General features: G+C 50.4%; 5 protein-coding genes across 5 annotated transcripts; all 5 read right to left on the bottom strand.

The window, feature by feature from the left end:
- Positions 1–373: 373 nt before the first annotated feature.
- N7477_007454 (TCTP family protein) lies at positions 374–1,047 on the bottom strand (the record flags this gene model as incomplete). Its single annotated transcript, XM_056969117.1, has 4 exons — positions 374–455; positions 519–678; positions 736–964; positions 1,033–1,047. The coding sequence occupies 4 exons, from the start codon at positions 1,045–1,047 to the stop codon at positions 374–376; spliced, it is 486 nt and encodes a 161-aa protein (XP_056819149.1).
- Positions 1,048–1,443: 396 nt separating this feature from the next.
- Positions 1,444–4,924, bottom strand: N7477_007453 (uncharacterized protein; the record flags this gene model as incomplete). Its single annotated transcript, XM_056969116.1, has 3 exons — positions 1,444–3,664; positions 3,718–4,069; positions 4,126–4,924. The coding sequence occupies 3 exons, from the start codon at positions 4,922–4,924 to the stop codon at positions 1,444–1,446; spliced, it is 3,372 nt and encodes a 1,123-aa protein (XP_056819148.1).
- A 617-nt stretch (positions 4,925–5,541) lies between these two features.
- On the bottom strand, positions 5,542–6,842 carry N7477_007452 (uncharacterized protein; the record flags this gene model as incomplete). Its single annotated transcript, XM_056969115.1, has 3 exons — positions 5,542–6,452; positions 6,503–6,545; positions 6,606–6,842. The coding sequence occupies 3 exons, from the start codon at positions 6,840–6,842 to the stop codon at positions 5,542–5,544; spliced, it is 1,191 nt and encodes a 396-aa protein (XP_056819147.1).
- A 390-nt stretch (positions 6,843–7,232) lies between these two features.
- Positions 7,233–9,716, bottom strand: N7477_007451 (uncharacterized protein; the record flags this gene model as incomplete). Its single annotated transcript, XM_056969114.1, has 1 exon — positions 7,233–9,716. The coding sequence occupies one exon, from the start codon at positions 9,714–9,716 to the stop codon at positions 7,233–7,235; it is 2,484 nt and encodes an 827-aa protein (XP_056819146.1).
- A 1,191-nt stretch (positions 9,717–10,907) lies between these two features.
- On the bottom strand, positions 10,908–11,800 carry N7477_007450 (glutathione S-transferase family protein; the record flags this gene model as incomplete). The annotated part of the gene is made up of 3 exons (XM_056969113.1): positions 10,908–11,010; positions 11,066–11,391; positions 11,450–11,800. The coding sequence occupies 3 exons, from the start codon at positions 11,798–11,800 to the stop codon at positions 10,908–10,910; spliced, it is 780 nt and encodes a 259-aa protein (XP_056819145.1).
- Positions 11,801–12,708: the final 908 nt, after the last annotated feature.

Here is a 12,708-nt window from a genome sequence, read left to right as displayed (position 1 = left end):
CTTACTATATAATCTTCTAGGCCCTTATAGTAGGTTACTATTATAGATACTACCTACGTGTACTAAGCGACAGAATTCCTGGAATTTTTGGTAAAGCGGCTTAATATTAGCTAACTTCTTATAGATTAATAAATCTCACTTAGATCTCACTTGGAATAGATCATTATAGCTAAAGGCAATAACTTTAGGTAGAATAATCAATCGTTATTGAGATACGAAGTTCTAATTTTTCGCATTTATTATGGTGTTTGGGGGTGGCGGGTTTACCGTGGTGGCGGGTTTGCCGTGGAATACGTTACGTCCACTTGAATAATTCAAGACCGGCCAATCCTTCTAACCGGGTCCGATTTCAAAGTTGCAATGCCACTGCCATCTAAGTCTCGACTTTCTCAAGTCCATGCCTCCAAAACGTCGCATACGGCGACCCATCCTCCCGACACCTAATGAGCACGCACCTGCCCAGATCGAGTCGAGATTAGCACACCTGGAAGTCCCCAAGAACACCCAAGGCCACATACATTGCATGAACATCCATCGACGGCGTCAAGAACACATCGAAAGACTCCCAATTATCCATGATCTTCTTAATAGCAGGTCCCTGCCCAGACTGGAACTCGCGGAGTGTTTCCCGGCTCGCTCCATCGGCGGCAATTTGTCGCGCGACGGCTTTCAAATAAGCTGAGGATATGTTACGACATAAGCACGGGTCTTAACGGGTGGGATGGTGCTCCTGACTATTGAGGTGGGCTTTGAAATCCGCTTTCTCGGGCTTGTGACGGACTAGATTGAATGTTTCTTCGATGTCGTAGACTGTGATTGAGTCGTTATATCCCTCGTCCGAGGCTATATCCCTTATATTGGAAGGGGTCTTGGTAACTTCTTGACAGGCGCAGGTTATTAGGACGGGGCCATCTTGTTCGAGTGAGAAGTCGTCGTTGAGGATCTCGTCGCCGCTAATAATGTCCTGGGAGTGTCGGTTCAATTAGTATATTGTCTTTGCGGTTCGAGGTGGATTCTTCGGAGGCTACGAACTCTGTAGACGACCATCGTGGTATATGTTTAGAAATGATCAGGTCGGAGGTTTAAGGTGAAATGAGATCATTAGATATCTCAAAGCGTTAGTCGGGCACAGGGTAAGTCTACATGATATTATTGGGCGGCAAGTAGATACCCCGCCACGAAAGCTTATCTCTAACCTTGGAACAACTTTGAATGTAATCCAATATATCCAAATTTACAGCGTAATCCACTTTTTCGGTGATGAGAGTTGAACTTAGTAGTATTCTGACGGTATCTAATCTAGCTGTATACCTATGTCAATGCAGGCGAGACGAATGCATCAAACGCAAGTGTATGATTTGCATGTAACTAAGGACCAGAAGCACGCAGAAACAACAGGGAATAAAAGAATCCTTCCTGCAAACCGGAAAGAGAGGGATATCATCATGATTCAAACTCAACAACCTTGCTAACAACATCGGCATCATGCGAAGATGCGCCATCATTTCCTCCAACATGGAGCTTTTCAGTTCCCTCTGTGCTATCGAGAAGAGAGGAAGCTTCGTCTTTCCCACGCACACTGAGGACTTCTGCGCCTTCAAGCAGATCGCGATCAGCATCACGAACACCACCGCGTTGCGGATCCGCGCCATATACGCCGGCACCCCAGCTGGAAATACCGCCTGCCATGGCGGCAGTTGAGCCTCGGCGGAAGTCATCTTCATCGTCCTCTTCGTCGTCCTCCTCAGGTCTGCCGAGGGCATTGCGCTCGAGGTCGCGTTGGGCTTCGTCCATGCGTTTCTTAACTTCGGCGGCCATACGGATGCCATCTGTGACAATGTTGTCGAGGACCCCACGGAGGCCTTTGCCAGGCGGGACGATGCCGCCAGAGGCGCCGGCGACAGAGACGGCTCCGGCCGGCGAGACGTTGGAGGTTTTGGCGCTGCCGATGTTGGAGAAGGTTGTGAGGTTTGAGGAAAGAGATGAGGATGCGGCGAGGGAAGCTGGATGGGGGTGGTCGGAAAGGTGGAAGGATTGTGGGAAGTAAGATTCGAAGAACTGTTCGAGGAGCTCGTCTGCGAGGACGACCATCCGGAAGGTTGGGAGGGTAATGTGAAGAGGGTTGTTAGGGTCGAGGGCCGGATTAGCTGACTCGGATGTTGGCCGGTCCTGCTCGCTCTTCTTGGTGTCGGCTGGTTGAGAGGCTTCCAGGGAAGGCGACTCCTTCTCCTTGTCGTCAATGTCAATCAGGTCTTCTTCGTCATCGCCGATGGCAAACGAGTCAAGCTTTCCAGCTACTTCTTCAGCGTCGTCCTGCTTGGTGGACTTTTTGTTCTCCGGGTGACTCGGGTCGGCGTATTCGAAGCAGCGACGGATGAAGGCACTGACGCTACCAAGGAATCTCTCGTCAGTGGTAACTCTATTCTGGTCATCATTAGCGCCGTTCGAGTCTTCCAGAGACTGAGTGGCAGTGATGGTGCCTTCGAATCCACGACGGGAGAGGAAGAGAAGCGCCTCGGAGATTTTAAGAATACCCTCGCGGTCAACTTGGCCATTGCCACTGTCATCGTAAAGGTCGAAGAAGTAATTGATGTTGTTCATGATATCCGGTGATCCCTTAAGACGGGCCAGACCATTTACAACATTCTGTAAATTCAAGCCTTCCTTGGGGTCATCAGCCCACTTCCGATAGAGACGTTGCATGAACTCGTGGTCCGCCGGTTGCCGGCGGTTGGCCCAGAGCAGTGATTTGTTGGTTCCCCGGAGACTGCTGTAGCCCTGGGAATCTTGCCGAGAACCAGCAGGCGTATCCGAGACAGCCCATTTTGAAGTAGCAGCCAAGAATTCTCTAAAAGCATCGTAGTCCATGTGAGTGGGACTGGGCCCGAGGCCAACGCGCCCTACTTCTGCGTCTGCAGGCGGCCCAAGGGTAGAGAGACGCTCGGACTTCTTCTTTTCCTGTCGCTTCCTTTCTTCCGCAATGAGTCTTTGATGCTGCTCCCATTGATACAAAGTGTCGTAGAACCGATCGTAGATGGTACCGAGATCTTCGACACTGAGACGCTTGCTCTCAGGACCAAGATTGCGGATAGAAGTACGCTTGGCGAAGTTTTCAATACTCTCCAAAACAGAGTCCTTGTGTTTCTCGCGCTGTTCGACAATGGTGCTGTGAGTAATCCCTGAGAACTCCTTGAAAGCCACCACCATCAATTCCTGGAATCGGGTGATGGCCCGCAGCTTCGGGTTTTCAGACCTGGGGTGGGCCGATTCATCCAATCGGGAGAAGTAAGATTTTAGCACGGAGATGAAAGAGCCATCATCCTGGATGTCCAAAAGCTCCTCGCCATTCACACGAAGAATCGCCAGACCAACCTGGAAGAGTACCTTGGGGCCTTCCAAGAAAAACACGTCCAAGACACGGAATGCAAAGACAAGAGGCATGGAGTTGATATAAAGTGAAAGGAACCATGGGAGAGAGACGACGGAGAGCTGCACATCTGATTTCGCAAGATGCTCCCAAAGAACGGGCATAGTCTTTTCCACAAGAGACTCAAAGACCTTCTGATCGAGAAGAGTGCCGTACATGGTGGTAGAATAGTATCCTGGAAGGAGACGATCACACAGCATGGAAAGAAGGAAGAAAGCCTGAGACTCGGACGTATATCTGTTTTAAGTCAGCAAATGGTGGGCTTTGCGTGAAGGAGGGATGCGACGAACATTAACAAGGCCGCAGTGACAATGTTCATAGCCTGGCAGTATCCAATTTCGGCGTTGGTCCAGCTGTATGCTGTTAGAACGCGACGCAAGCGACCAATGCCTTCTTCACTCTGGAAGCCGGGATACTCTGGTAGACTGCGGTTCAAGTCCTTTTCGATCTCGTCGATGGCGAGAGACTCCTGGCCATCGAACTTAGCTAAGGTCTCCTGGTATAGTTTTGGCGAACGGAGACGGAGGAAAAGAGAACCAGATGAAAGTTCCCAGATCTCTCCGCGCAATCGATTCGGCAATCCGACTCTGATCAGCTTGTGAAACGTGGGTTGACGGACAAGCGTTGCATTGCGACCATTCTCTAAAAACCACATAAGTCGAAGTCCTCTGAGAAAAATTCCAGATCACAGCGCATACCTCGGAAATACTCGCCCCAAAGTCTCATCTTGCTCCGGTCTCGAAGCTTGCGCGCATCACCGGGGTAGCGGAAGAGCATGCCCAGTCCTGCATCAGGGGGCGGACGAAAGTTCTCTCCCTGCTCTTCTTGTGTCTTCCCCTTTGCGCCCGAGAGTAGATACTCCGAGTAGCAATCCGCAACGACGGATCGCAGATTGTCGACCTCCTTCATGCCTTCGCGCAGGCCCTTCTTGAGACAATCGCAGAACCGCTCGCAAGCTTGCCTGCTACCGACAAGCTGTAGGATAAGACGCTGAGGGACAAAGCTGGGTTCTTGTTGTTTGCTCAATAATCCATTCCATGTTGTCAACGCAAGAGAGAAGACGTGGCTGGCGCTATGAAGTCGCTCGACGCGGCGAATGCAAGACAGGGGCAGCGTGAAGCCATTGCCAGAAGGTCCAGTGCCATGTGTTTGCCCAGTGAAATTGGTCGAAGCACTTAGGGTGGAGGAGGGGAGGAAGCTCGTTGGCTGTGTTGAGAAGCAGATGAATCGCTCACTAAGGTGCAGACGCCCTGTGTACCGATTACCTGGCCGATCTACCTTGCGGGTGCCTTCGCCAGAGCTAGAAGAATTCGGAAGCGGAAGGATCAGGTCGGCAGTGATTTCCTGCAGGGGATTCTGAGAGTCGGGCAGGCGGAATTGTTGGCGGAAAAGTGAGGCCTTGGAGGGATTGTGATTGTCTGAAGAAAGGGAGGGAATGTTAAAGTTGGCTGGATCAATCAGCGACTGAGCTTTTTGCATGAAAGATGACCACGACATCGCTGTGGGTAGCTGTTGATCTGGATCGGGTCCGAAGTGGAAAGGTACAGAGGTGCGGTCCAGGTCGAAGCGGAGCTAGAGCCGCAAGCACGTCCAGCTGATGCGGACAGGAAGAGTGGTGATTAACCCGATATTTGATCAGTCGAGAGATTGAGGGTCATTGTACAGACCCAATCATCGTTGGTAGAGCTCTGGACATGTAGCTCGGGAACGTTGGTTCGGTGTTGTTGTCGGATCGATAAGAGGGGGGGAGCGTGATGATGCTGCATCGTCACGTGTTGCCCAGCCCTACGCTACGAAGCCGATACAGTATATGTTCAACGTATCCTGATGGGTTAAGTGGAAATGAAATTGAGTAAGACACAGGTCTGTATATTGATGGGAAAGACTTTATTCTATAATAAAATTCATTGATAGGAAATTCGCTGTACAAGCTGGACGTACACTAGGGGGAAAAATAGAAAGTAAACCTCACGTTTCATGGAAATCAAGTCTCAAAAAAGTTGTAATCTCGTGGTCAGTCTCGAAAATATGATCCTTTTTGACTTCCGCGTGTGAAGGTAAATAAGACATGAAAGCTTTCAGTCGATTAAAGATCGGCTTCACGATGAACCACTCTAGTGCTTGTCCATGGATGCACGAGTCGATGAAGACTCAATGTACTCGGGGAGCACATTCTCAGACTCACTCATCAGGCCCTGCTTCTCACAAGCATCACCCTGCTCCCAAGCGGCCTTGTGCTCCTCAGGCTTGTCGCCACGATAACGCTGCCAAAGGAAGACAACGGCCTGGCCAACAAGCATGCCAACGGCGCTGGCAGTGAGACCCGCCAGAACACCGAGAATAGCAGGGACCAGGATGAAGCGGACAACGCGAGAGAAAGTATGGGCGAAAGCACCGTGATGAGGGCCATGGTGCATATGGTGGCGGGGACGATCGACGGCTTCAGGATTGAAGTGGCCGTGGCCATGGTGATCCGTGGGGCCTTCCAAGTCGTGGAACATGCCTTCGGGGCCAGTCTCCCCCTCGTCGTGGTGGCGGTGGTGACCCTCAGGACCAGCCTCATCATGGTGCTTGTGTGGGCCGTGGTGATTGCCGAAAATGTCGAGGAGACCCTTCAGGCCTTTCTTGCCGCCGCAGCCCTTACGGCTGCCCGGAGTACCGGCCTGGGGGCCTGGTCCCTTGCCCATCATGCGGTCCTTGGCGTGGGCGAGGAGACCATGAATGCGGGAAAACAGAAGCTCCTGGAGGCACTTCGGCTTACCCTGGCACTTCTTCCAAGATTTGCGTTCGGAAGGAAGTGTGCTCTCCTCCACCTCGGTCTTCGCGATTAACAACTCGCCAGTGGAATCCTGGACGAGGGTGATGGCGACGGTGTCAATGGGGACGGGGCGAGTATCCAAGTCGAGGATAGTGAAGCGGACATCGAGTAGGTCGGCGCCGGCCTCATCGAAGGGGGTCTGAACCGGCATGACCTCGAGGGCGTAGCCAACGGACATGGGGCCAGCGACTTCGCCATCTTCGATTTCTTGAAGGACGTCGATGGGGAAGGAGGAACGGGAGGGAAGATCTGGCGACCGTTGGCCAGCAGACGGTTGTCTTCAATAGCGAAGTCGAGCATCTATGATGAAAATCAGTCAGCGTCATCATAATCATGACGGGTTCGTTCGAGCTGACATACCAGGGACGAGGGCTCGCCCTCAACCCAGCTCACGGCACCCTCCTTATCGACCCGGCGGATGGGACAGTCGGTACAGGGCAGGTCAACCAGAGCATGGCGGGTATCTTCACGGAGCATCGGGGAAATATTCATGAAACCGTCCTCGACGGCTTCCATTTGAGGTTCCATTTCAGGGACGACCAGGAAGGCACTGGCGCCCATGGCCGCACCACCCAGTAGGATGGAGCGAACAAGCATTGTGAATGTAATGAGCGGACGTCGAAGACAAAGGGAGATGGGGATGGAAGATGTCGGGGTTGAATGTTCAAATCAGCTGAGAATCGAAGTTCAGGATAGAAGATTAGGATCGAAGTCTAGAGGGGGGGCAGTGGAGATGATCCGTCTGCAAATGGGGCGAGGGTGGAGCTGATGACGCCAGCTGCTGCGTGGCTCGTGCGGTGATTGGTGATACGTGGTACTGTCAGTACGGTGTTTTCATACATGGCGATGATATTTCTGCCTGGCCATTGTCCCGTTTTAGAACAAGCGTCGTAATTCCATAACATCCACGCTACCGGCAACCCACCTATGCAAAAGACTAGCGCGCGCTTTGCCAGAAATGGAGCTGAAGCCCGACATGTCAAAACCTCAACCTAACCACGTCCGCTCCTCCAGCCACTCATGAATGCCGAACCGAGCTGTATCCACTAGCCCTATCTGCATCGTCCTCCAATGCATCGTTTCGAGGATCATCTCAAGCGTCGTCGGTTCACCGTTGGCTAGCTTCCATTCGTCGTACGCACGCAAATTATACGCTAGCCACATCATCATACACATCAAGATCATCCTGATGGCTACTAGGACGTTCTCCCGGAGGTTTGCTGGCGCGGCGAACGCGTTCCAAAAATGTGCATGATAAAGGATGATGCTGCTCTCAACATATGCACCGTCAGTATTCTCGGAAGAAGACCTCGAGATCATAGCCTGAAGGTAATGCCCAATGGACAATGACCATCCCGAATCCTCGCGAGCCGTTCGAGGCGTGGCAGTCTGCGAATCGGGACGAGCATAAGCACTACCAGCAATTGCAAATGGAGACCGAACAGGTTGCCTGAGACTCACGTTCACACCGGCTTGTCCCTGTTTGAGCCGTTCCTGGAAGAGCACCTGCCCGGGGAAATGATCCCGAATCGGAGAATCCCACGCCAGCGATCGTAGCCGGCTTAGGCAGATTCGTTTTGAGGGGGGTGAATATGATGGCAGCCTGGTGAAGTACGGTAAGGGCGTATCAGCGTCCATAGCGTTGAAATCCTCATCAGCGCAGATGAAGATAGGCGAGGTCAGAGGTGCATTGAGAGGAGAATTGAAGTAGTTTTTATTCCTTTTCAGTCGTCGGCCTCGGAGGTTCTTACTTGCAATGGTTAGCTCCTGTGTCGCTGCGGGATCTGGGAAGATTACAGCATCGCGCCATGCAGGTAAGAGTTGGCGCCTGGTCAGATCAACAGGCCTTGTCTTCTCTGCGTGAGATGCATGTGAGCTGCATATTTGCGTGTCGATATCTTTATCAGCACCCGGTTGTGTCTCTGGCACCATGCATTCTTCATCGGCGTTTATCTCGAAGTCCTCCTCACTCAGACGTAGTAACGAGGTCTCCAATATGACATTTTCCTCGTAGGCTAGGTGGAAATTGCTTACACTCCTTGTGAGAGTGTCGACGCGAGTCAGGTCTTTTCCTGGGTCGAAACCACTCCATCCACTAGGACCAGCATTATCAGTGGGATGAATAAGTGCTAATTGATCACTGCTCGAGGCGTACCCATCTGATATCTCATCGCTGCTCCAAGGGGCAGCCATCACCATGTAGGCACCACCCACACTGCTCTTGGGAGAACTAACCGCTATGCCCTCGTGGCTAGTGGCAAAATCGTCTGATATCTCATCGTTCTCTCTCCGGTATTGCATCGCCCACAGATCACCATTTGGTTGATATTCGGTCGCCGGCGGAGGCCCAGTCCAATCAAGGGTCTTACTTCTCAACAAATTGACCTCAGCTTCATAAAAGACGTCTTTCCCAGGCATCTGGAGGCTCCATACATATTTCCTAGTATCTTCCATGAAATGCAAGAGCTCAAGGAGCTGCTCATTTTGATCTTCGACCTTCTTTTCATACCATTCCGCCACCTCAACTCGATTTGCATGATCTGTCGTATGGGCATCGAACATCTCCTGCACGCCCTTGATCGCCTGCCCGAGCTGAATTTGGATTTGTGAACTCCGTTTCTTTTGTCGGTCGATCTCATTCTGCATCTTTCTCTCGAATCTTTTCTTTTCGACCTCGGATAGCTTCTTCTCATGGATCAATTCCTGGTTCTGGGCATGCATCTGCTCGACATACGCTTCTCTGAGAAGTGTACGGTTTTGGGCATCTCTGAATTTACAAGTCAGCTCCCGAAGCTCGGCTGCGGCTTTTTTGCATTCGTCTTCTTTATCAGCGATCACTTTTTCGAGATCGCGGATGACATGCATCAACTTCTCCTTTTTCGATTCGGCCCTGAGGAGCTTGATCTCCATTGTTTCTTGTCTCGGCTCTTGAGTGACGGCTCTATTTTCTTTCGCTCTCTTTTGATCTGATATTTTGCTCTTCCTGCTCGTCTCAGAAATGGAACTGAATGTACCAGTGTCGGCGATCAGCGCTAGTGCGCCTTCACTCGAGGAGGTGACTCGAAGCGTATTTTCGTGATCTGACACAAGCTCAACATTCCCGTCTGGGAGAGATTCTCTCTCAAAGTCTTGTGCAGTGCGACTCCTGGAGTTTGACAGCGACTGGTCATCGTCGTCCACCATGGAATAATATATCGCGTCCACAATGGGTTCATCCTCAAGGTCCAGTATAGAATACCTCGAATCTGCCATGGGTCCCTCTTCAAACCCCGTAGCAAAGACAAACAATTCGGCTTCGGTCATGAATTCTTCATCCGTTTCCAGCGAAGACTCATGGTCGGAGTTTCTGGGCATAAAACAATCGAGGATGTCTGAAGGGATAGGACCGAACGAGTTATCGACTGATGTGTTGAGCGGTGTGGTATTCGCATCTCGGAGTAGGGTCTCGTCTTCAAGTTGATCCGATGACATTGTGATTAGTGTTCGACTTTGAGGACGACGTGAATCATGCGGCTCGACTTTCCATGTGAAATTTCCTTTGAACAAGACGGGGTTTGCCATGGTCTTTGAATGACCCTGTGTGAGTGCGCTTGTCCACAAACGTACGAAAAAAAAATCCTTTCTTTGAAAGTGCATCATACGAGAGTCTTCACAATGAGATTTTCACTCACACTTTGATTCTTTCTCTGCCATTTGAAACAATCCATTTCTTTTTTTGTGTTTCGAGGCTTTGACCCGATAAACAGCCAGACACAACATTCTCTCCGGGTTAAAAAGGATGATTAGCGAAAACAACAAGAGGGCAGATAGATCTGTCGGTTTCGTGGTCCCTAATTTCTCCGCCAACCCTTAATATGAAAGATTGATGCAAAATATACACCAACCGATCATTGACCCAGAGTTTTGGAATGTCAGTAATGGCAAACCAGGTCAATAAATTCGATGTTAGTGTGAGCCTCCACTTGCCCCTCTATCAGTGAGGAGGTCTTTTCAGCTCGGTTGGCGGTGCAGTCCCTTGCGAGATTCGCAAGATGGACGAGGTCCCGAAATTTAATCGCGGCGTCTTAAAGCTAATCTTACGAGTATTTCAGTGTTCATTATCAGAGAAGTCGTCTCTCTAGCTTCTTCTTCTTGTCATTGTGTGTGCTCGGCCCACGGCCAAGTATCATGCCATGTCTTGCCCAAATAACTCTCCTTCAACGACGATATGATGAGGCGATGAGCTGAATGAAAGGATCTTGATACAAACTATCACGACTGGGAATTTTCTTCTGAGTCCAGTTATGCAGCTTCGCTTGCGCGATCAATTGATTATGGGGAGAGCCACAACATGTGCAAGGATGATTCGATAATTCAGTGATATTGTGCGACAAACCAAGAAACGTGATAAATCGGCGCAAGGTCAGAAAATGTACGACATCATGAGCCGGTTATTATGGGACCGGCTTCAGACCCAGTCATTTCTGGCCTGTAGGAGTACTGACAAGAAATGATATAGTGAATATTATAGCTGTGAGATGATACTCCTGATCGTAGCAAGACAAGACAAGAGCAACAATACTTGTGCACAAGGATGCTATACGCAGTGGACATGCTCTGTTCACTATTTAGTGACAACCAAGTATTATTCGGGTACTAAGCTAAGCATGACGGCAGTGATCTCTATTTCCAGAGTTCATAGTCAGGGAAGTAGTGGTCATGGATCCGACGCGCGTAGTCAACAAGAACAGGATGACTCTTGATAGTGGCAGCAGAAGCCGGGCTCCTATCTCAAAGATCAGCAAAATGGAATCAAATCCAGATCAAAAGCATCAACTTACGCAGCACTAACTAGATTCGAAACAACGAATCCGAACAGAACGGTATCGGCTTCGGTCGGGGTGTCGCCACCCCACAGCCAAAAGGGGCCTTCCTGGTCCTGGCGTTGGGCGCGGACCGCCATCAATTGTTCGCTTGTGGTCTCCCAGATCTCTCGGCAGAACCCAGCAATTTCATTAGCGCTGAACTTCAGGATTCCCATGCCTGACAGGGTACATGTGTACTTGAGATAGATAATATTCCCCACTACGACTTGGACTGGCCATGGCAAGGAACCCAGAATCTTGAATCTCATAGCGTAGTAGTTCAATATCCATCTTTCGTATCCCTGCGTCAGATCCCCGTCAGAGATCGTTGCCATTATTATTCCGGCTCTCTATACTTACCTGGTAAAAGTAAAGCCTTTCTTCAAACAAGGCTTTGAAACTGATCTCGTTCAATTTCTCAGAAGGTGATAGCTTGGCATTTAGATCTTGCAAGGTTCCCGTCTCGATCAAGGCCTTCGCAATAAGCGTCGAGTCCGACATCATTTCGATCTGCCCATCTGCATGTGTGACAGACACATATGGAACTTTCCCCCGCGGGGCTTCCTTCATAGATCCTGTCTCGACGCGGTATGCAACATTGCCGAATCGCAACCGAGCCTCGAGCTTCGTCACGAATGGAGACCAGGTATAGCCCACATCATGCAAGCCCCGGAAGACGGTGAATACGGTACTTGATTTCTGAGAAGTCATTGTAGTTGTTCAGTACAGGTGGTGGGCTCCGAGCATGCAAGGGCGATGGTCATAGAGGTCCTCGAAAACTGCCACCGACTTCAAGTACTTCCTGCGCGTCGGACTCCGGAGTTTGGAATGGCATTGCAAAGATCGAGCTCTTCTGATGGTCCTACGCATGTAAGCGACAGGCCCCACAGCTCCAATCTGCCTTGGATCGCGAGGAAACCAAAGAGGCCATCGGGCTGCGGTCTCAGGACATGACAGGTCGATCAGTATGGACCCACCGAGGCTCAAAGGATGAAAAGGAATGGAACCTCGGAGATTCACGAATTACCGAGCCGGGGCGAATTCGAGTTACGAGTTTGTGGCAGATCCACTGGGCGTCGGATTCTGCGGATTTTGAAGAGCTACGGGCTACACCATTGTCTAATCAGCTAGTCGAGGTTGTTATTACGAGACATAGATTGCAGATGGGGTAATCGCAGGGCGAAAATCCCTCCTCTCGGCTTTTCTTTTATACAAATAAGGAAGTGGGGGGCGGCGATCGGACATGGTTTGCGTACAGAGGCTGCGGCTGAAATAGTTCTGCGACTTTCTACTCGAGCAAATAATGCTTGCAGATGAACTCCTCATTTATCATATGTTTTTTATTGCTATCTCACAGTAGAAGAGAAAAAGTCTTCATGTTGAGGATTGTCCCATTTTCATATGCCATATAGGCTTCGCCCATGGTGGCCGACAGAGATATTCAGTTTTTGACCGGAACAGATCGATGAGGTCCTGGCCGCTTGTGTTTCTACAGCTTTCACCCGCTCTATGGTAAGGGTCAACAGTAGCCGCACTACTTCTGATTGAAATGCTTGAATATTAGTAGACATGAGTTTTCACAGAGTCATGACGGTCCTCCGATACAAATAAAGGGCCCC

The sequence above is a fragment of the Penicillium maclennaniae genome, assembly GCF_028827695.1.
Source record: "Penicillium maclennaniae strain IBT 15551 chromosome Unknown utg000007l:1.0-4884863.0:1.0-4888362.0, whole genome shotgun sequence".
Classification (NCBI taxonomy): Eukaryota; Fungi; Ascomycota; class Eurotiomycetes; order Eurotiales; family Aspergillaceae; genus Penicillium; species Penicillium maclennaniae.
Note: the sequence above shows the minus strand (reverse complement) of the source record. Positions and strands in the feature narration are given on the sequence as shown.